At 45.9% G+C, this 22331-nt stretch overlaps 1 protein-coding gene across 1 annotated transcript in view; it reads left to right on the forward strand.

Annotated features, from left to right (window-relative positions):
• tenm3 (teneurin transmembrane protein 3) overlaps positions 1–22331 on the forward strand; it is a 201620-nt gene that overhangs the window by 174337 nt on the left and 4952 nt on the right. The window contains exons 21-29 of the mRNA XM_081724816.1: positions 3297–3546; positions 5687–5707; positions 8439–8671; positions 10090–10244; positions 14056–14930; positions 16959–17134; positions 17847–18082; positions 18667–18963; positions 20695–22306. Of these exons, the coding sequence (XP_081580942.1) occupies positions 3297–3546; positions 5687–5707; positions 8439–8671; positions 10090–10244; positions 14056–14930; positions 16959–17134; positions 17847–18082; positions 18667–18963; positions 20695–22306 (3855 nt within the window). The remainder of the gene's footprint in view (positions 1–3296; positions 3547–5686; positions 5708–8438; positions 8672–10089; positions 10245–14055; positions 14931–16958; positions 17135–17846; positions 18083–18666; positions 18964–20694; positions 22307–22331) is intronic.

Raw genomic sequence — 22331 nt, forward strand, 5'->3', positions numbered from 1 at the left:
AAACTTACATTTTAACATTTGGGCCACGTGAAAAGGCATTTATTCAATAGATGCTAAATGATTTATTCACCATAGCTGAACGTTTATGAATTTATTATAAGACAGATAAATTATATCAAAAACATTTACCTGGAGGCGTCATGACAACACAAGGACACATTTTATTGTTCCTAAGCAATGTAAACATCATGCAAAAAGAAATCTATTAAAATTACTGTATTTTTTGTACATTTACAGTCTTCTAATTTATGTAAAGTGTCTTATACTTTATATAAATTACATATATTATGGTTTATATACTGTCATTTTCTCCTCTTTTGCTCTTGGGGGCGCTGTTCTCTGGTGGGTCTGGTCTGGAGTCCAGATATGTGTCCTTTCCTCTTGTCTCTTCCTGTCCTGGCAGTGTTAAAACAACGATCAGACATGCCATTGTGTTCAACGCCTTGTTGGGTTTTAGTCTGCGGCGAGCCCTCCTCACCAACTCCAACCCGTATCAGACTGCATCAGACTCTATTAGCCTTTATCAGACCGGATAAAGGAAACGCTTGCTGGTTTCCTTGTCTAACGCTGACATGAATCGTTAACCTATTAACTTAATGGCTATTAACTTTAGGCTGGGCGTGGCCTTTTACGGTGGGCTGGTGTAATTGTTGCTTTGACAGAAGACTGTCTAACTTTGCCTGTCTGCCTCAGCAGAGGACTTTTCAAGCATCTGTTCTTGCGATCCGATCCGACCCGCTACCATGGAAGCACTTGGAGCATCCCAAACATTCTCACCGCCCGTCCCACCCCTGCACCCACAGGAAATCTCTGCCGCACCCAACTGATTTTGGGACTTAGACGTTTTGTCCAGAACGCCGAGGATCTGGGATTTGCATTCAAATGCAAATTTAAGATTTGTTTAAGATATAGGAGCATCTATTTAATTATGAGCATTTAAAGAGTAGGTGATTGTGTGTGTGGGTGTGTGTATATTATTTATGTGTGTGTGTATATATATATATATATATATATATATATATATATATATATATATATATATATATATATATATATATATATATAGTTGATGATGTTTTGCTATTGTTCCACTGTAAATGAGGTCTCAGCCCCAGCTCACGCTACACATTAAACACATAAGCACGTTCACCACATTAAATAAATAACTGCCAGCGTCTCCATAAAAGCCTTTTAGAGTGAGCTTTAGCAGCCGGCCAACGCGGCGCGTGACTAAGATGGATGACCGGAGCATTCTCTGTGGCTAGAGCTCCTACAGAGCTGGGGAAGCCCCAGGAACATTAGCGGAGACCAGCGACTCCAGGACGCAGTGTGGGCTGCCGTAGTGGTGCGCGTGCTCTGTGGCGTGTTGGCCAGGCTCCGACAGCTCCGGGGAGCGCGCGCCTGTTTCACGGGGAGTGGGGTTGTGCCAGGTTTCCTCAGGCAGGATATTAAAGAGCAGCATTGTTGATCATATCCAGACCAGCGCTACACAATATGCTGTCCATACACACTACCCCCTGGCTCTTTCTACATGATGCACACACGGAGGTTTGTTCACAGGCTTATAGTCACAGATTGAGATTTGAATACGCACATGTGCACGCACACACACAGTTGCTCTGGCCAGGATGAGTTCGAGATTTGGTACATTTTGAATGTTCAGTCTTGGCAGAGAGAGAGAGATGGATGATGAGGGAGAATATGAGGAGGAGGAAATGAATTTCTACCCCATACCTGCTCCTGTTGACTGCATGTGCAATCATGTTTGCCTTTCGGTCCGCAACAGTCAAGCAGAAAAAAAAAAAAGAATTAAAAAATAAATAAATAAATAAATAAATATTAGCTTTTTCTAAATTAAATCTTAGTCCAATATATTTGTAAATTATATACAAGTTTTAAAAATAGTATTTTTATTATTTCTAAATTAAATAATAGTATTTTAACTCATACTGTTTATAAATTTAATATTAGTATTTTAGCTCATACTACCTATAAAGGTATTTTTATTTAATTCTATTTATAATAAAAGTGTATTTTAGGTCTTTAGTTTTTTAGGTCTAATTACAAATTAAACATATTTCAGGTTTAATATTTCTAAATTAAATACAAGGATTAAAACTCATAAATGGAATAAATGTATGTGTCATTTAAAAATGTAGGGCAGCGCAAAAACAAGTATGCTGCTTTATTTAAGCGCTAAATGCTGGATCTGGTCCTAGACATGTTAAAAGTGAAGGCGGCTTTTTTTGCTGCTGTTTTGTTCCGTGCCTCTTCCCGGCTAACGTTGCTGTGATGCTCCTAATTACTGCTGTGTTCCTCCAGGAAACCTCCACTTTTGTTTTGAGAAAAAAACCCATTATATTTCGCTTCCATTTTCCACCTCCCACTAAAGTCCTTCACAGCATCCATTTGCTTTGAATCTGCAACGTCGTCGCCCAGTTGCCTCTGATCTTTTCTCAGGCATTACAGCTCCCCTGTTGGGAGGGCGAGGCAGCGCTTTTCTGGGAGCGCACCGCACGCATGCGTGTCTGCGTTCGTTCACGCGCGAGTACGAGCGTGTGCGCACAAGCGCGTGCAGCGTATATCGATTCTGAGCTTCTGCCTGTGTGTCTTTTCCCCTGCTAAGTAAATTAGCATCCCTAAGCAATCAGTATCCTTCATTACAGTTGGGCAGACACTTGGCAAGGCAGGTCTGTAACCTGCAGGGCTCTGATCACATTTTCAGCATGAAAATTTAAATAATTAAAACGAAAAATAAATTATACTTTCTTTTATATATATATATATAATTTATTTTTCAGCAGCTCAGTAGTTTTGCAGCAGCTGTGTCAGTCGCACACATAAAGGATCAGTGTAAAGGCATTGAGAGAAACAGTGAGTGGTGCACCTTTGACGGGCAGGACGCTGTAGAGCGGAGACCTCAGGGACCTGGATGCCGTATAGAGGTGTAGAGGTGTAGCACAGCCAATGTAGGACCTCGATTCCAGACCGCCTGCTTCTCTGGAAAGCCGGAAAGCACTGCAGTTTTTACTACCTCTATATGTTTAACTATGAAACACTACACTTACTCTCTGGAATCTTCTACTCTCTCTCTCTCTCTCTCTCTCTCTCTCTCTCTCTCTCTATATATATATATATATATATATATATATATATATATATATATATATATATATATATATATATCACACACACACACACACATAAATATAGAGTAGAAGATATATATATAATGAAGCATGTCTCTTAATGTTATTATGTATGGTTATTTAATGAAGCCTCTCTCTCTCTCGCAGGCATCCTGTACAAAGGTGACGGTGAGAACGTGTTCATTTCTCAGCAGCCTCCGGTGGTCAGCACCATCATGGGCAACGGACGCAGGCGCAGTATCTCCTGCCCCAGCTGTAACGGCCAGGCGGACGGCAACAAGCTCCTGGCCCCGGTGGCTCTGGCCTGCGGCTCGGACGGCAGCCTCTTCGTGGGAGACTTCAACTACATCAGACGCATCTTCCCTTCTGGGAATGTCACCAGCGTCATGGAGCTGAGGTAGGGATAGAGGGACATGGTACATGCACTGCTCATTCTGAAGAACCAGAGAAATACGTTCGGATTATAGATGCTGAATGGAGAAATACGTTCAGATTACAGACTCTTAGGGGGGGGGAAATGCACTCAGATTATAGACGCTGAAGGGGGAAATCACATACTACGTGCCACAGATGCTCTCCACTGCTGCATGCTGCACCATCCTATAAGCGGTGTTATCAAATACGTGAAAAACTCAGTGGCTCTGAAAAATGACTGACTCTGAAAGATTCTACATTTTTACAGAGACTACTAAAATAGCCCTTATTTCCACGTGTTGCCTCTGGTTTAAAGGGGTCAACCTTTAACCTTCACCTAACAGGGTGCGTGACCTCTGATGCTACCCTCCTGTCTCCTGCTGTGATAAAAGCAGGCAGACGAATCTTAACCAAGAATCTGCGTTCACACTAAACGAACTGTAGCGTATACACACAAAATATTCACTATACAATATTACATTTATATTGAATACAATTAAATATATACATTTCTATATATCCATACAAAAACAATGGAAGTTCTAATAATTAGTTTGAATTTAATGATTTTGAAAAGGAAAATGTATTTAATCAAAAATTAAACATTTCTTCTCTATATCCGCTTTATATATATATTCAGTATACAATATAAAATGTATATCGAATACAATTTTATTATTTATATATATATATATATATATATATATATATATATATATATATATATATATATATATATGGGCTATTGTTATGGATATTGTAGAAAAAGAGTAATAAAATAGAGAGAGAGAGAGAGAGAGAGAGAGAGAGAACATTTTCTGCTATGCATTTGTTGTGGAATAAATGCGTGTATTCAGTTTCCATTATTATATTACAGTGTTCTCTTTAGTTGTAGTCAATGTGCTGCCTCATCTCATTGTGTAGGTATGGAAACACAAAATCAATTCTACAATTAATCTATTTGGACCTCAAGATTCCTCTCATTAGCTCCCATACGGACACACACACACGACTGCACGTGCACATGCACACTGCCCCGGACAGATATTTGTTCGGTGTGCTGCAGAGTACACTGTATGACCTCAGATCAGTTATCTCAGGCCTTTTACAAGCACTGGTTGGGATGTCCATAAGTTCTTTCCCCTGTTCTGTGGAGCTTTGAGGAGTGTGTGTGTGTGTGTGTGTGGGTGTGGGTGTGTGTGGGTGTGTGTGTGTCTAAAACACCTCGTTTTGTCAGTCCTCTGACAACCCCTTATCTTTGCTCCACCCTTATCTGTGTGCTCACTCTCCAGCTGCTCCACCCTCCTCTCTCCACGACCTGTTTAATCCTCCCCTCTCCTCTCCTCCCCTCCCCTCTTCCTGTCCTCTTTCACTCACATTCACCATCATTCTCCATTATAACTGAAACTTTCCCGTTTACATTTCTGTCTTTCCCTCTCTCTCTCTCTCTCTCTCTCTCTCTCTCACTCACACACACACACACACACACACAGAAGAACTGGGCCAGTGTTTAACCTGGTCTCAGCATTGTGTTAAGGTGGTGGTAAATTAATTCCCTTATTAGCGAGAGAGTGCGTGCCGAGGAAAGGAAATGAATATATGGTCCTTAGTGTGACATAATCCCAGCATGTCCTCCGCTGGATTCCCGACGCCGTTATGGAGTCTCTTTTCATTGTCCGGGACCTAATCAAGCCGCCATTATGGGCTAGTTAACCTCAGAGTGTGCTGAGCTCACAGTCGTCAGTTATCTCCCAGGTGTAGCATTCAATCCTTTCCACACGTACAGAACAAGGACAAGTCCATAACAGTGTTTCACACACCTGAGAGAGTGTGTGTGTGTGAGAGTGTGTGTGTGTGTGTGTGTGAGAGAGTGTGAGTGTGTGTGTGTGTGTGTGTGTGTGTGTGTGTGTGTGTGTGTGTGTGTATGTATGTCTGTGTGTGTGTGTGAGAGAGAGAGTGTGTGTGTGTGTGTGTGTGTGTGTGTGTGTGTGTGTGTGTATGTATGTCTGTGTCTGTGTGTGTGTGTTTTAATCAGTGTGCTTTCTGTTTCCTTCCACTTAACAAAGCTTCATGTGCTTGTTTTCTTTCTCTCGTCTTCCTCTTTACGCTTACGCTCCTATAAGAAATAAAGACTTCAGACACAGGTAAGTGTTTTACACACCTGTGTGTGTGTGAGAGAGAGCCTGTGTGTGTGTGAGAGTGAGTGTGTGTGGGGGGGTGTGTTCCTACGCCTGGCTCTTTGCACTGCTCAAAATGCCATTTCCTTTTTTTTAAATGGAATAAGCAAAAAGACTTTAAAATACACTTTCTCCAATTTTCCACGTTGTTTCAATGACCAATGAGATTTATTTTTGTCCAGCAAATTTTTTTTCCAACAGTATATTTTTTTGTATGTATTGCTTGCTTAATTTTTAATAATATGCAGTAAATCTACTTTTGATGTACATTAAAAAACTGAATACTGAAATTATTTGAAATATTGGGAGGTATATAAATATTTTTAAATATCTCAGGTATTGAGAAAAATAATATCCAGACTAGATCCTGAAAACACTTTTGAAAACAAATTTTTTTTTTAATGTTTAAAAAAAATACTTATATTCAGGAATGTGTAAGATAGGGAATGTTTTTGCCCCGTAATGCATCATGACTGTCTACTACGGAGATTTCAAGAAAATCTTGGATGGTGACTCATCTTACGAGATAGTAACCAGTGTTTGGAAAAGCCTGCAGAGTTTCACCTTTTATCCGTGTGTTTGTTTTGTCTGTGTGTGCGGTCGGCTGCCTACGGTGAAGGCGGGGTTTAGGCGAGACACTCCCCTGTTACCCACTTTGTGTCTGGAAACATTTGATTTCTGTGCAAGCACGTTTCTGTCACAAAAGAGAGTAACAAAAAGAGCCAGCGACACAGCGAACATGGCCGTTGTGTTGAATTCTCATAAACCCATTCATTCCGCTATTCTTTAAGCAATCATCACAATTTTAAAAAATGACACCCAGCGGTTTGTTTCTGCTGACGCCAGTGCAGAGCTCTCGTCACACACGGAGGTGCCGGATAGATTATGCGCAGGCGGCTGAAATTTCTCCCGTGTTGCAACATCACGGGGTCTGTGACGAAACCTCGTACAGGAAACATCCCCATGTTAACAGATTAGCCAATCAGCAGCAGGGCAGAGGACGTCCAATCAGACTTTCCCATGCTTAAGAACGATGTAGCCATGGTTCCTCGGGTGGATATAAAGTCTGATACGCAGAGTGTTGGGCCCAACCATTAAAACCTGCTAGATGGATCTGTGATTAATTATATTTAGCCGCAACTGTTATTTCGTTTCAAATAGAATTACAGACCAAAGTCACTATGTGACTGTGTGCTTACATGGAGGCAAAAGGCCTTAGGTTAGAATATTAAAAAGCGTGAATATTTTTAGAAGACTTGGAGGGGACAGTCTGAAGTGTCTTCCCTTCCTCCTTAGCGCTGTTAAGAAACACAGTCCAAGCTGTAAGGCGTTAGGCTGGAGGACCGGGAAGCTCCGAGTGGTGTTAATGCTGGCGGAGTGCTTTGGCCTGGGCTCATGTCCCCTACATGTCCGCTGTATGGCTCGCGCTGCAGCTCCGCACACGTCCCAGATCTCTCCCGCCATCTGTACATGTCGTCAAGACGCGCCCGCTTAGCCTCATACTCCACGGAGCCTCATAAGCATAAGAGAGTGTTGAGCGCAAACCTTAGAGCCCTTAAACGGAACAGCTCTGCCTCATTCCGGCTGTCTCTCGTGCAACTCTCCTGGTCTGTTTTTGTTTCCCTCGTTCTCTCTCTCTCACACACACACACACACACACACACACACATTTGTGTCCATTTGGTACGGTTTCTATTTTATTTGCTCAGGGTTTGATAGCTTGGCCTCACAGGAACAGCACAGCCACTTTAGATTATCAGAATTTAAACAACAAACCTCTCTGGGTAATTTCTCACAGATTCCATTTACAGTTTTTATTCTAGTCTACATCTAATTATTTAGTATTAATTAATTATTAATATTAAAAATGTGATTGAAAAAAGATTGATCATTAGGGTTTTTTTAAAAAAAACATTGAAAGACATTCTGACATTCAGAAACACAGACAGAAAGCCTGTTTCTAGATCAGTGATAAAGGTCCTATAAAAGCACAGTACAGCAGAAGAAGACTCATCTGTGTGTGTGTGTGTGTTGCTGTTCACCCCAGAGAGCACTCACACACACACACACACACACATTCTCTCTCATGAGGTCTCTGACACACTATTCTTAGCTTCTGTTAATTGACGTCCTGTGATGAAATGTTGATTTTCTCAGCAGACGTGTGCGTCCCCTCTCTGATCCCGACTGCTTTTCCTTCGTCCTCGCTGCGAGAAAGTGGGAGTGATGGACAGGACGTGACAGATTGGTGTCCGTCATTAAGCTGGAGACAGAGGGTGGTGATCTACTGTCAGACGGCGTTAGTCTCAGACTCCCTGAACACTTAGCCTGTTTCTGCCGGAATTAAGCGGGTCCGGTGAGTGCTCTCGCTGGTGTGCTGTCACGACCCAAATACGGCCCAGACACACACCACGCGTGCGGCCCTCACCAGCCCTCTCTGAGCTGGCCGTCACAGTGAGAGCCAGTCTGAAGGCACCACCGTGTTCACCTTGTAAACGAAGGGATGAGTTTAAGATCAGGAAAAGTGCTTTGGGGTATGGTCTTAAGCTTGGTCCCCCGTTCCACCATGCTCTTTTGTTGTTTACACACATCTGGATAAACAGCACCCCATCCATTTTTTTTTTTTTTTCCTCTAGATGGACCCAACACTTCTCCGTCTCTGACGTTTCCAAAATGGTTTCTTCCCATGTCCCCATAGCAACAACCCGGCACACCGGTACTACCTGGCAACCGACCCGATGACAGGGCAGCTGTACGTGTCGGACACGAACTCTCGCCGGATCTTCCAGCCCAAGGTTCTGACGGGCACGAAGGAGCTGCTCCAGAATGCAGAGGTGGTGGTGGGGACTGGTGAGCAGTGCTTGCCCTTCGACGAGGCTCGCTGTGGGGATGGAGGAAAGGCCACAGAGGCCCTGCTGCTCGGCCCCAAAGGTAGCAGGACACACACAAACACACACACACACACACACACGTGGATGTGCACGCACAAACACAGTCATGAGAGACACACTGACGCATACAAAAACACACACAGCTACCGCACGCGGTCACTGTGAAGCCAAATGTCAGAGTGCCCTTGTGCGGGCACGATGTGTCTCTTGAGGACCTTCTGCGCACCACAGACGTTGATCTTTGTACTTCCCCTCTCACTGTGCTTCTCTTTGTTCCCCACGACAGGAGTCTCGACGGTATCCCTGTCGTCTCAACATTCTTATAGGCCATTGAAATGCTAATTTCAGGCCGTTAGTTTCAGCAGCGGCGCACGGCGGGCCTGTGTTAGATAGTTAGTGTGTCTAAGCGACCGCCAGAGCTGCTCCGTGTGTGTTCGTGTCTGGCGTGGTGTACGTAACGGCACCTGTCCCCCTTTATTGGCAATTTGAGACGCTCTTTCAGGAGTCCGCTAGAACCCCAGCTGATGTTCCGCCCGTTTGTTCTGGTCTGCCACTCAGACGGGCTGGTAATGTCCGCCGTACGCTGTTAGCCTACAACGCAGGAATCGCTTAGCACAGAGCTGCTGAGAAAGTCACATCCTCACTTAATTCATCACTTATTCATCGGGTCTGGCGCACACGTGGGGGGGCGCAGGGGTGTTCTATTGTTTATCTGAGCTGGTGCGTGCACTCTGGAGAAGGTTTGTGTGTTTTTCAGTGCACTTTAATAAAGCACATTAGTCACGGTATAACTGTCCAATCCCACCACACACACACACACACACACACATACTTCTGTCTGCCACTTTGATTGTCCTGCTCGTCATCATGCAATGTAAATTTGTATATAAGAGGAGGCCATGGATACGCCTAACCACACACACACACACACACACACACACACACAGGAGAAAGTCTTTCTTCTGACTACTACAGATACGCTGCTTTATTTTAGCTATTGCTGTCCCCATAGCAACAAGCAGATGTTCAGTAAACCATGAATTAACAGGTAGGGGACACACACGCGCCCGTGCGGGGGCAGGCGGTGAGCAGTGTTAGCTGTGTTAGCAGTAATCATGAAATAAGATGAAATAAATGTCTCTTAACTTCGGCTCTTTTGAGAGGAGGCCAATAGGACCCCCGTCTCCTTCACTCACAAATTATTCAACACTGGCAAAAGCAAAATGTAAATAATTCACTGTATGCACCTCCACAGTGACCTTAAAAATGTAGGGGTAAGCACAACACGTGTAGCCATAGCATGCTCCCTGGTGTGTGCGCGCATGTGCACGGGCATGTGTGCATGCTTTGCAGTATGGAGTCACATCTGGCCTCCCTCCCTCTCTCTCTCTCTCTCTCTCTCTCTCTCTCTCTCTCTCTCTCTCTCTCTCTCTCTCTCTTTCTTTCTCTCTCTCTCAGGCATAGCTGTGGATAAGAATGGCTTCATCTATTTTGTGGATGGGACGATGATTCGGAAGGTGGACCGGAATGGCATCATCTCAACTCTCCTTGGATCAAATGATCTGACCTCTGCACGCCCTTTGACATGTGACACCAGCATGCATATTGGACAGGTACAGAATTTTCTTCACATTTCTTTTTCTGTTTTCCATCTTGGAATCATTGGAAAACATTCATGTTTTACAGTCATTCCAGCTTCAGGAATCCTTTCACAAGTCCTGTTCATATTCCAGAACACAGTGAACATTTCGAAAGATTTATTGGATTACTAATCATTTGTGAGCAAACAAACTGGTTAAAATGTTTAATTAGGACCCTACAACATATTCATATTTATATCAACATATTTCTAACAATTTCTAAGATTAGATCATGTCATTATTTTAAACTCTCTAAAAAAATTGTTGTAGAAAAAACACTGTCTTTCTGAAATGGCCATATTTTGGCTGACTTCTCAGTGTTATTCTAAAGAATCGACAGTTTCTACAGGGATATTCAAGTCAGCTGAAAGTAGAAGAAAACAGATCTGTAGTGAGGCCAGAGCCTTGTACAACTCCACCACTCTCATGCATTCCATATAAACCTTTTTTTTCCCCTCCATACTGAGAATAAAGGCAGTAGCGCTCAGCTGTCAGGTTCGTCTGCATGGGAGGTTGCGTGAGAGGTGCCACTGTGGCAGGCAGGGTTAGAGGCACTCTGGGAACTCCCAAGCAGGCCACCGGCGCCCCCTACCGTCTGCTCACCAGAATACGCTGTTTATTCCAGCAGTCTGCTGTTCTCGTGTTCTCTTGCTCGAGCCTTCTTTCTCAAACACACACATACACATACACACACACATACACACACACACAACACACATACCACATACACATACACACACAACACACATACACACACACAACACATACACACACACAACACACACACAAAACACACACACACACAAAACACAGACTTACACACACACACACAAAACACACACATTCTCATTTTATTTAAAAGGTATAGAGTCCATCAGCTTACACTTTGGAGAGCCATTTTGTCTTTATGGTCTACACACACACACACACACGTGAACTCTTGACCACATGTCTGGCCTCAGAGGACACAGGTGGACACTGAAATATCAGTCGTTTTTGTCTTGTGGTCTTTGAGACAAATGATTGATGATGTTTTTATTGCAGGAACGTGGGAACGCCAGGAAAACTTTGCTCCAGAAAAGCCGAATTAAGGCTTTAAGCGGAACTTCATACATCCTTGTTCTTGTTCTGGGTCTTACGTCCTTGTCCATGGAAGAACTCAAACTTGCCTGGTAGAATATTTTCTCAATTGGGGTGCAGGTTTCCAAAACTATGATTTGCTATGATTACCTAAATTATTTGAAAAGTAGTGAAAATCATTTCTGAAAAAGCTCGACATTATTTAAACTGTTAGTGATTCCATACAGAATGCCCAACATTATCTAGAACGTTTCCAGATTTTACCCAACATTATCTTGAACATTTCCCGCTGTTGCCCAGTGTTATCTAGAACACACCCCGATTTTGCCCAGCATTATCTAGAACATTCCGTGGTTTTGCCGGCCATTATCTAGACCGCTTTCCCGTTTTGTCCGCCATATCTAGAATGGTTCCTCGTTTTTGCCTGGCATTATCCAGCACTATCTAGAATGCTTTCCTGCTTTTTATCCAACATTCTAAGGGCTGTTGCCAACAGCGGAATCCTAGAGTTCATTGTTTATTTTTTGTTTGTTTTAGTATTTTTGGTTTGTTTATTTTTTAAAAAAGAGGAGTAAGGATTCTTTACACACCAGCAGCCCCAGAGTCTGATGAGTCTACAGTAGCCCTAGTGAGCACCTCTGGAGTGTCCTTATGGAAACAGACGTCTGAGGGCTACATGTCGAACCACAATGAGAGGCTCACTGATTGCTGGAAGAAGGATTGGGATTTCTCCATCAAATTCTTACTTCCCAGAATGCTTTGTGCTAGCTTCTTGGCTAATCATATCCCATATGTCTCCGCCCAGCACGTCGGCTGGTGTGTCAGCTATTGCGAGATCCGGAGAGGTCCTCCATCATGATGCATACATGATATCGAAACCACTACATGCTAATTCCCAGAGCTTCCTCTCTCCCGTCTCGCTGAGAATTCCATTCCATCATGCATCTGTACAATTCCAGAGGCTGACATGTTATCTAGGTGCCGTCGAGGAACATCTGGCAATATTTAAAGATTTGTAATCTGATGACTGACTGCTCAAGAACTGCTCAAGAACAGCCAGAGTTAGTGAGAACACACCACGCATGGACTGGTTTCGAAACTGGGTTCTTAACATGTTCAAAATGGCTCCTGAGGAGTTCTTCCTTAAACCTCAGGGAGGTTTTCCTTGACTTTGTAAAAAATAAATAGTTTTCCAAAAATAAAAGTTGTTCCCATAGTTGCGGAATGTTCTGCATGTCTCCAGCTGGCCCGTGGAGGGTGGGGAAGGTGTGTGCTCCACTGTGGCAGTGAGACACACTCCTCCAACCCTGCAAACTGTGACCCCATGTTAACAGTTAAGCGCTTTTAGCAGTGTGACAGCAGCATATCCAAAGTGGATCTGGCCTGTGGTCCATGCATAATGCAGTGGGGTGGAATCGCATACAGGCTGGGAGGAGTAGAGAGAGAGGGAGGGATGGGGAAAGAGAGAGAGAGAGAGCAAAAGACAGAGAGAGAGAGAGCGAGTGAGCACAGGGAGCTTCTACTCCAGATACATTACACTTTTAATGCTTCTCAAGGATGCTTAACCCTCAGGCACTAGCAGGGCATGAGGGGAGAGAGAGAGAGATGGAGAAAGGGTGGAGAGGAGAGAGGGTTGACATTCAGTCCTTACATAACCTCCGGCTTTCCTTAATTGTTAGCGAAAGAGTGTGTCGGCTTGACTCTTGTGACATTCGAGCTTCATGATGGGCCGGATTTCACTACGGATCTGTAACTGGTGGGGTTTCTCTAGCAAGACGCTCCCCTTAAAGTCTGACCAGTGTAAAGCTCATCGTACTATAATATGCGCCGACAGTGAGAACCGATTCTGTAGCTCTGTTAGTCATGTAGCTTGACACCATGGTTCTAGTTTTCTTTTTTAAACGCAATCCTTTTTTCGTTACACAATCCTTAAAGTTTAAATTTTATTGAAAATAAGGTCAATACACAAAACACTTCAACGTATTTGCCTCCAAAATGTGAGCACTTTGCACACGTTTAAGAAGTGACACCAGTGAGGTTTGCGTTGTCGTCCTGCAGAAACAGCACAGAACACTTGTGCCATGAATGTGCGTCCAAAAATATGAATCTTCCAAGCTCCATCGTGACACGCAGATGTGCGTTATACCATCGCTCCCATCTAGTCATCCCATGTAATCCCACAGGCTGTAGTCCTGCTACAACACCCGAACCCCTGAGACGTTGGCAGAATCAGGTACACGCCCAGGCTAGAGAAGGCAGGTTTTGTTTCTCTTTTCCTGCACATATCACCACCCAGAATTTCACTTTACACACATTATTTTACTAATCTGCTTGTGTGCACCTGGTCCTGTCCTGGGCTTGGAGTTTGTTATTTATCTGCCTGTCCTGCTCAGACAGACACTCCTCCCCTCACCTCACCTAGCGCTGAGGAATTGCATCCCGGTGAAAAAATAAATGACCCAGTGAGGGGCAAATGAAATAAAGGCGAACCCCACCATGTATTAAAGCCCTAAAGTAAAGGATTCTTCTTCATCAGTGTCAGTCGGATGCTCGGGCCTCTGGGAAAGAGAGAGAGGCAGAGTGATGCAGGGGAGGGTGGAGTGAAGGGCACACACTCCCAAACACACGTAGAGGAGTGTGCGCGTGGGTGTGTGTCTCCTCCCCACCTATCACTGACCTTGTGCCGCCCCCCCCGTCTCCGCAGGTGCGTCTGGAGTGGCCCACTGACCTGGCCATTAACCCCATGGACAACTCCATCTACGTGCTGGACAACAACGTGGTGCTACAGATCACCGAGAACCGGCAGGTGCGCATCGTAGCCGGCCGGCCCATGCACTGTCAGGTCCCGGGCATCGAGTACGCGCTGGGTAAGCGTGCCATCCAGACCACACTAGAGGGCGCTACAGCCATCGCACTGTCCTTCAGCGGCGTGCTGTACATCGCCGAGACCGACGAGAAGAAGATCAACCGGATCAGGCAGGTGAGCACCGACGGCGAGATCTCCCACCTGGCAGGGGCGCCGCCTGAGTGCGACTGCAAGAACGACGCCAACTGTGACTGTTACCTGACGGGTGACGGTTACGCCAAAGACGCCCGACTGAACGCTCCGTCCTCGCTGGTGGTGTCTTCCGACGGGACGCTCTACGTGGCCGACCTGGGCAACATCCGGATACGCGCCGTTTCGCGGAACCGGCCGCCACAGGGCTCGTCCGGACTGTACGAAGTGGCGTCGCCGGCATCGCAGGAGCTGTACGTGTTCGACGCCAACGGGACGCACCAGTTCACCATGAGCCTCGTCACCGGCGACTACAAGTACAACTTCAGCTACAGCAACGAGGATGATGTCACCGCCGTCACCGACAGCAACGGGAACACGCTGCGGGTGCGCCGTGACCCCAACCGCATGCCCGTGCGTATCGTCTCCCCCGACAACCAGGTGATCTGGCTGACCATCGGGACGAACGGCGGGCTGAAGACGTTGACTGCGCAGGGGCAGGAGCTCGTGCTCTTCACGTATCACGGCAACAGCGGGCTGCTGGCCACCAAAAGCATTCAGATCGGCTGGACCACCTTTTACGAGTGAGTGCCACCGTAACATAGCTTTAGAGTGTGTGCGTGTGCGCGTGTGTGTGATCAGTCCTGAATGAAGCGAGCCAGACTTCCTGCCCTATGGTGCGACCTACAACCCCTCCGCTCAGTAAAATGAACACTGATGAGATGGTGACAGAGGATGTGTAAGGAACGAAAGCAGCATTTGTAGACAGACTCTGCATTTCTCAGCTCCCTGGGAATGTTTCAGTGGACTTTGTCATAGAAGGTGCTAATGTAATAATTTACAGGAAGCATACAGGAAACACACTAGTAAACTCAAAAGACTAAAAGCCTTTCGTGTTGAACTCCTATGTTATTTATTTTAGGATATGGATTTCATAAAGGAACTTTTTTTTTTTTACCTAGTCCATAAAAGCAGTTCCAGTCTGTACGAGCACAGTATGTAAAAATACAATTCTAATGTGTAAAACAAAATTCTAGTCTGTAAAAGCACATGTAAAAACTATTCCAGCATGTAAAAACAGTTCTAGTCTGTAAAAACACAGTTCCAGCATGTAAAAACACAGTTCTAGTCTGTAAAAAGTGTATGTAAAAAAAAAGTTTTAGTCTGTAAAACACAGTGTATGTAAAAACAGTTCTAGTCTGTAAAAAGTGTATGTAAAAAAAAAGTTTTAGTCTCTAAAACACAGTGTATGTAAAAACACAGTTCTAGTCTGTATCCAAGTCTCTGCTCACTCAATCAGCTTTAACTTCATATATCATCATATGTGCTAGTTACATGTACAGGGCCCTTAAAAATTATACTGGACAACAATTTTTCCTGGAAAATAGGTTTGGCATGATCTGGATTTGAGGTTGGATCTGAATCTCTGTCCCAGATCATCCTGGATCTGTTGCGGCCTTGTCCGCTGAGCTATGTCTCTGGCTCGGCCGTAGCCGGGGAAGAATTCCCATCAGCATTGGGAATTCGGCCCTCTCCGAAATGCATCTGACTCCCATTAAAGGGGCTACCGGCTCAGGCCGAGCCAATCAAAGAGCTTCGTATACATTTCAGCACAAAGAGTGCCCGTCTTAACCGTCCACTCAACAGAAGAAATGCATCCTGTTCTTCTCGAAACCGCCATTTGATCTCCGAGCTTTACCGCAACAGAAGGAAAAAATGCCAGCAAACAGAGAACCTGTCGTGGTGCCAAGAAAATTTAAGTGTTTGTCCTTATCTAATGTGAACATGATGTGTGTGTGTGCACGCCCATATTCTGCTGTTTCTTCAGTAAGACAGGACACATGGTGACAGACCACCCAGGGATCTCACGAGTCCAACCTACATGCCTGTCACCCCCTAATTACCCCACCGTGAAAACACTCAGACCTGCTGGTGACAGTGCCTTCTACCTCTCTAGTTGGTTGTCTGGATTATAATTTGATCTTTCTAACGCTGCTTCCTCTTTCACTAACAAGTGTGTGCTTACGGTCACTCAGAGACCAAGTTTATTGAGACGACCCTACGATGATTTCATGTTTTTTTAATGCTGTTTTACTGGACACATTAAAACTTTTTTTCTTTCTTAAACCTGCAAACGTGTGGCGCTGAGGGTAGCCTGGTGTGGGGGAATGCTTTGTTCTTTGTATATAAACAAAGCCAGACGTGTTGATTCAGTGTAATGCACTCTCAGGCCTACGCTAATCACTGTCTGATGGGTGCTAAGGGCAAACACATGAATACATTCCCTGGGGCAGAATTAATCTCTGATTTTAAATGCACTTACTGGAGTCTCACTTCCCGTGCCAACAGTGCCTGTGATCTGGGCTTTGTTTGCGTTATCGTAGGCTGTAGCGTGTGCCTAAGAGTACAAACGGAGGACAAACGGAGACCCTGTTAACCGACACAATAGATGCCATTAGATCATGTAGTTTAAAGTCCTCTGAGCAGACCAGTCGTAACGTACACGATAACTTGGACATTCAGATCTGGGCTGTCGGGCGTGGCCGGAGCGAGGGTTCAGTGTGCGATTGCCGTGGTTGGGATGTGCTTCACCTGTTGGTCTCCTTTCCCAGCTATGACAGTGAGGGCAGGCTGACCAACGTCACCTTCCCCACGGGGATAATTACCAGCCTGATCGAGGAGATGGACAGAGCCCTGACCGTAGATATCGAAACCTCAGGGCGGGATGATGATGTCAGCATTACCACCAACCTGTCCTCTATCGACTCCTTCTACACGCTCGTGCAAGGTGAGGGTGTTTGTGTAAGAGAGAGAGAGGGAGACAGCGGGGTAGTTACTGTGTGTGTGTGTGTGTGTGCGCGCGTGCGTGCGTTTCGCAATAGTCCTAAATCTGTGTTTCTGTGCGCTCTGAACCGTGTTACCCTCTGCACTATCCTAGCGTCCCTGGGATCAACCACATTCCTAATCAAGCCATAACTCAAATATCAAATCAATATTAATGGCCAAGTAGTCATTACTCATTCATTAGGCCTACAGCTGTCAGCTGGTAATTCATTCCCTGGCAGTAATTACGCTGCAGAGAGCATGTGAAGGAGCAGAGGAGCGCCAGCAGACGTAAATATGACTGACCACATCCAAGCTGACAGCTAATCTAATGATATTGTCTTTGGGGAAATGTGTATTTTCAAAAATGTTTATGCTAGTATTAAATTTAGAGTATATTAGGAATCTGTTAGGGATATTAAACTGGAACATCTTTTTCTGTTACTCAAGTATATACTGTAAAATAATTAATTTATATACATGTACGTTTTTACATTTCTCAAACTGTTATCCAAAAGACCCTTCTCACCATCCCATAATAATAGGGAAACACAAACAGCTAATTTGCAATAATTATAATAGTTTTATCATGTTCATGTTTATAATTAGGCCTTAACATGCACAAACGCGCGCACACACACCTCTAAACATCTCCTGTGTTTTGTTATTCCTCACAGACCAGCTGAGGAACAGCTACCAGGTGGGCTATGATAACTCTCTGAGGGTTGTCTATGCCAACGGCATGGACTCCCACTACCAGACGGAGCCTCACATCCTGGCGGGTGCAGCCAACCCTACGGTGGCCCGGAGGAACATGAGTCTGCCTGGGGAGAACGGGCAGAACCTGGTGGAGTGGCGCTTCAGAAAGGAGCAAACCAGAGGAAAAGTCATAGTGTTCGGCCGCAAGCTACGGGTGAGAGACGAGGCCGTCCGAACATCCAGTTGGGAGCGTCTGCATGGTCTTAAAATCCTCCATCCCCTGCCGCTTAACTCAGAAATCTGACAACTGTATTTAATCAGACAGTAACAACTGTTTATTATTTTTAAGATGTGAAAAAAATAACCTGAGAAAATTCAAATTTCACTTTAATGTGTGCTGGAAGATTGTGGGTATTGTCTCATTATTATTGGCGTGTGCGCTACAGCACCCGCTGCACACACAAGCAGCTGTCTTGTGTTAGAGATCTCTTCATCACGCAGGCTGTTAAAACCGAGAGTCTCCTCTCTCACGCCCTTCCCCTATACATGAGAAGACATGAAAGGACCTCGGTTCTTGTAAAGTAGGTTTGGTTCAAACAAAACCGTAAAATGTAACCCTCCACTTTAACCAAAAACCTGCGCAGAGGAATATTTCAGATTCCTTCCCAGGGTTTTGGTCCAGTCATCTAACTGGAATGGACCACGTGATCCAAAACCCTGGCAGAATGTTTGGTTTTCACCCTGAAGTTACACGTCTACCTCACACACGTTTCTTCTTTTCCCCTTTACCATAAAAAGGTCAATGGAAGAAACCTTCTATCGGTGGACTACGACCGAACTCTGCGCACCGAGAAGATCTACGACGACCACCGCAAGTTCCTGCTGAAGATCGTGTACGACGCAGCGGGCCACCCCACGCTGTGGGTGCCCAGCAGTAAACTGATGTCCGTCAACCTCACCTACTCCAGCGCCGGTCAGGTGACCGGCATCCAGAGGGGCGGCACAGTGGAGAGAGTGGAGTATGACAGCCAGGGACGCATCGTCTCCAGAACCTTCGCAGATGGCAAGACCTGGAGCTACACGTACCTCGACAAGGTGAGTGAGGAGCTTGGCAATATATATATTGTGGTGGAGACTTCTCAATGCGCTTATGTGGGCTCACAGCACACACTAATGTTACTGTATCAGCAGTAGTTTATTCAGAAAAAATATCTGCACTGAAAACAGAAAAGATCTGTACTGAGAACAGTGCATATACGACAGAATAGTAAGCGCGAAGGGCGAAGTGAGGGTCTTGCGTTTGCTGGGGGGGGGGGGGGTGCTGGGAGGAGCACAGTTAAAGAAAACTGGGAAAACTGCAGGATTTGAACTCCAGAAGACCGAAAACCAGAGCAGGAGAAGAGAGAGGCAGGGGGAGTTTACGAGTTCAGCCTTTTCAACACCAACTCTTCAACTAAAAGGAGAACAAAAGAGTGAATGTTAGCCTGTGTTTGATCAGTTACATGACAGTAACAACTTTTTTTGCTGATTTTTATGGGCATGTCTATACTATAATTGGGGGAAAAAAAAGAAAAAAAAAACTTGGCCCATCAAATTTTGCCATCATAAAATCATAAAATGGCATTGTTCCTATTAATCAAATTTGTACATTTTTTCAACTATAAACTGGTGTCTTTTTTTTTTTTACAGTCATGGCTCCGATTCTGGAGCAGTACATGGCCGTTTGGCTTCCAAACGCAACCCAAGTCAGGATTTAATTTTACCCAAAGCAGAAAAAAAACAAGAAAATTGATAAATTGATAACCTGTCAGAGCCCGGAGAGATGTTTACTCCGCAGTGAAATGTTTTGGCGGGAAAACTAGCAGCACTATTGTCTGTGTGTGTGTGTGTGTGTGTGTGTGTGAGTGAATTAAATATGCATGGCTCGTCTGCTTTCCCATCTCCTGCCCTGCACCAGGGTAGTGTGTCCTGAGAGGGACACACTGTCAGTGCCGGAATGTCTGCGGAGCTTGAGTACGGTGTGTCCTACGCAAGACGAGATGAAGGCTCCACGCTGCCGTAGCGGCTCCGAGAAAGGCCCTCTTCCTCTGCCTGGAGTCCTAGTGGGCTCTGTTCCTCGCCAGGCGAGAGATATGGACGAGCAGACAGAATGTATGGTGGCAAGATGAATAAGGTTTCTGTATGGATTTGTGTGGGACGGTGAGCTGGCTTGGGCCCCGAGTCCGTTCACGTGGCACAGTCTGAGATGGTGAGCTGGCCAGGGCACCGGGTCCGTTAGCACTCGAGTCGAACAGCGAGGCTCACTTATTTATCAGACCTGCTTCTTCTGCAGCTCTTTAAAAAAAAATTCAGACAGGTTTACAATAAATATGAGATCTCTCTTCAACCACAGCCAACCAGCTGAATAGGTGGGTTTCCGGCATACTTGGGGATATGTTCGATAAGTATTAAAGATCTGCTGGTGGTGATGAAATAGTGACTTTAATTATTTACGTACCTCCCTACCATCCACCAGAGTCGTGGGTTTATCATGTACAGTTTGTTCAGAGAATAATTTCAAGACTTTCAGTGAAGACTAGCTTATAGATCAATTTAGCTAGAAAGGCTAGTCATTTCAGTACGATTAAAACATTCATCCAAGCGTTTCTAACAGGTCTGCGTTTAGAAAAGGTGGAAGGGTCAGGGGCCAATTACATGGGCGCTTAAATGGGATGTTAAACCCTGCAGTAGCGCAGCACTTGTATTCCAATCACTCGTTAGAGTAATTAATAGTTTTTTTTCCTTTTCCCTCCTGTGTCTTTGCTCCCACCATTCTGTTCTTCCCAGGCCATGGTGCTTTTGCTCCACAGCCAACGACAGTACATTTTCGACTACGACCTTCAGGATCGGCTGTCCGCCATCACTATGCCTAGCGTGGCGCGCCACACCATGGAGACCATCCGATCCATCGGCTACTACCGCAACATCTACCACCCGCCCGAGAGCAACGCTTCCGTGACGGTGGACTACAGCGAAGACGGCCAGCTCCTCCGTGTGGCGCACCTGGGCACGGGCCGCCGCATCCTGTACAAGTACCGAAGACAGAACAAGCTGTCGGAGATCCTGTACGATAGCACGCGCGTCAGCTTCACGTACGACGAGACGGCCGGCGTCCTGAAGACGGTGAACCTGCAGAGCGAGGGTTTCATCTGCTCCATCCGCTACCGGCAGATCGGACCCCTGGTGGACAGGCAGATATTCCGCTTCAGCGAAGACGGCATGGTGAACGCCCGCTTCGACTATTCCTATGACAACAGCTTCCGGGTCACCAGCATGCAAGGGGTCATCAACGAGACACCCCTCCCCATCGACCTCTACCAGTTCGACGACATCTCAGGCAAGGTGGAGCAGTTCGGCAAGTTTGGCGTCATCTACTACGACATCAACCAGATCATCTCCACGGCAGTCATGACCTACACCAAGCACTTTGACGTCCACGGCCGCATTAAGGAGATCCAGTACGAGATCTTCCGGTCCCTGATGTACTGGATCACCATCCAGTACGACAACATGGGCCGCGTGACCAAGCGCGAGATAAAGATCGGGCCTTTCGCCAACACCACCAAATACAGCTACGAGTACGACGTGGACGGCCAACTGCAGACCGTCTACCTGAACGAGAAGATGATGTGGCGCTACAGCTACGACCTGAACGGCAACCTGCACCTTCTGAACCCTGGCAACAGCGCCCGCCTCACGCCGCTCCGCTACGACCTGCGAGACCGAATCACTCGGCTGGGTGACGTGCAGTACCGAATGGACGAGGACGGCTTCCTGCGTCAGAGGGGCACTGAGGTGTTCGAATACAACTCCAAGGGTCTGCTGGTGAGGGTGCACAGCAAGGCGGGCGGCTGGACCATCCAGTACCGCTACGATGGGCTGGGGAGGCGCCTTTCCTCACGCAGTAGCCTGGGTCAGCACCTTCAGTTCTTCTTCGCCGATCTGAACTACCCCACGCGCATCACCCACGTCTACAACCACTCCAGCTCCGAGATCACCTCCCTCTACTACGACCTGCAGGGCCACCTGTTCGCCATGGAGATCAGCAGCGGGGAGGAGTTCTACATCGCGTGCGACAACACCGGGACTCCGCTGGCTGTCTTTAGCAGCAACGGCTTGCTCCTGAAGCAGGTGCAGTACACTGCCTACGGGGAGATCTACTTCGACTCCAACCCGGACTTTCAGCTGGTCATCGGCTTCCACGGGGGACTGTATGACCCGCTAACGAGGTTGCTGCACTTTGGAGAAAGAGACTACGACATCCCGGCCGGCCGCTGGACCACCCCGGATATTAGCACCTGGACCAGGGTGGGCAAAGACCCGGCCCCCTTCAACCTGTACATGTTTCGAAATAATAACCCTGTTAGCAAAGTGCATGATGTCAAAGAGTACGTCACAGGTAAGGACAAACTGGAAATGATTCA

This window comes from Electrophorus electricus, chromosome 12, assembly GCF_041902795.1.
Source record: "Electrophorus electricus isolate QZ-2024a chromosome 12, ASM4190279v1, whole genome shotgun sequence".
NCBI classification, from domain to species: Eukaryota; Metazoa; Chordata; class Actinopteri; order Gymnotiformes; family Gymnotidae; genus Electrophorus; species Electrophorus electricus.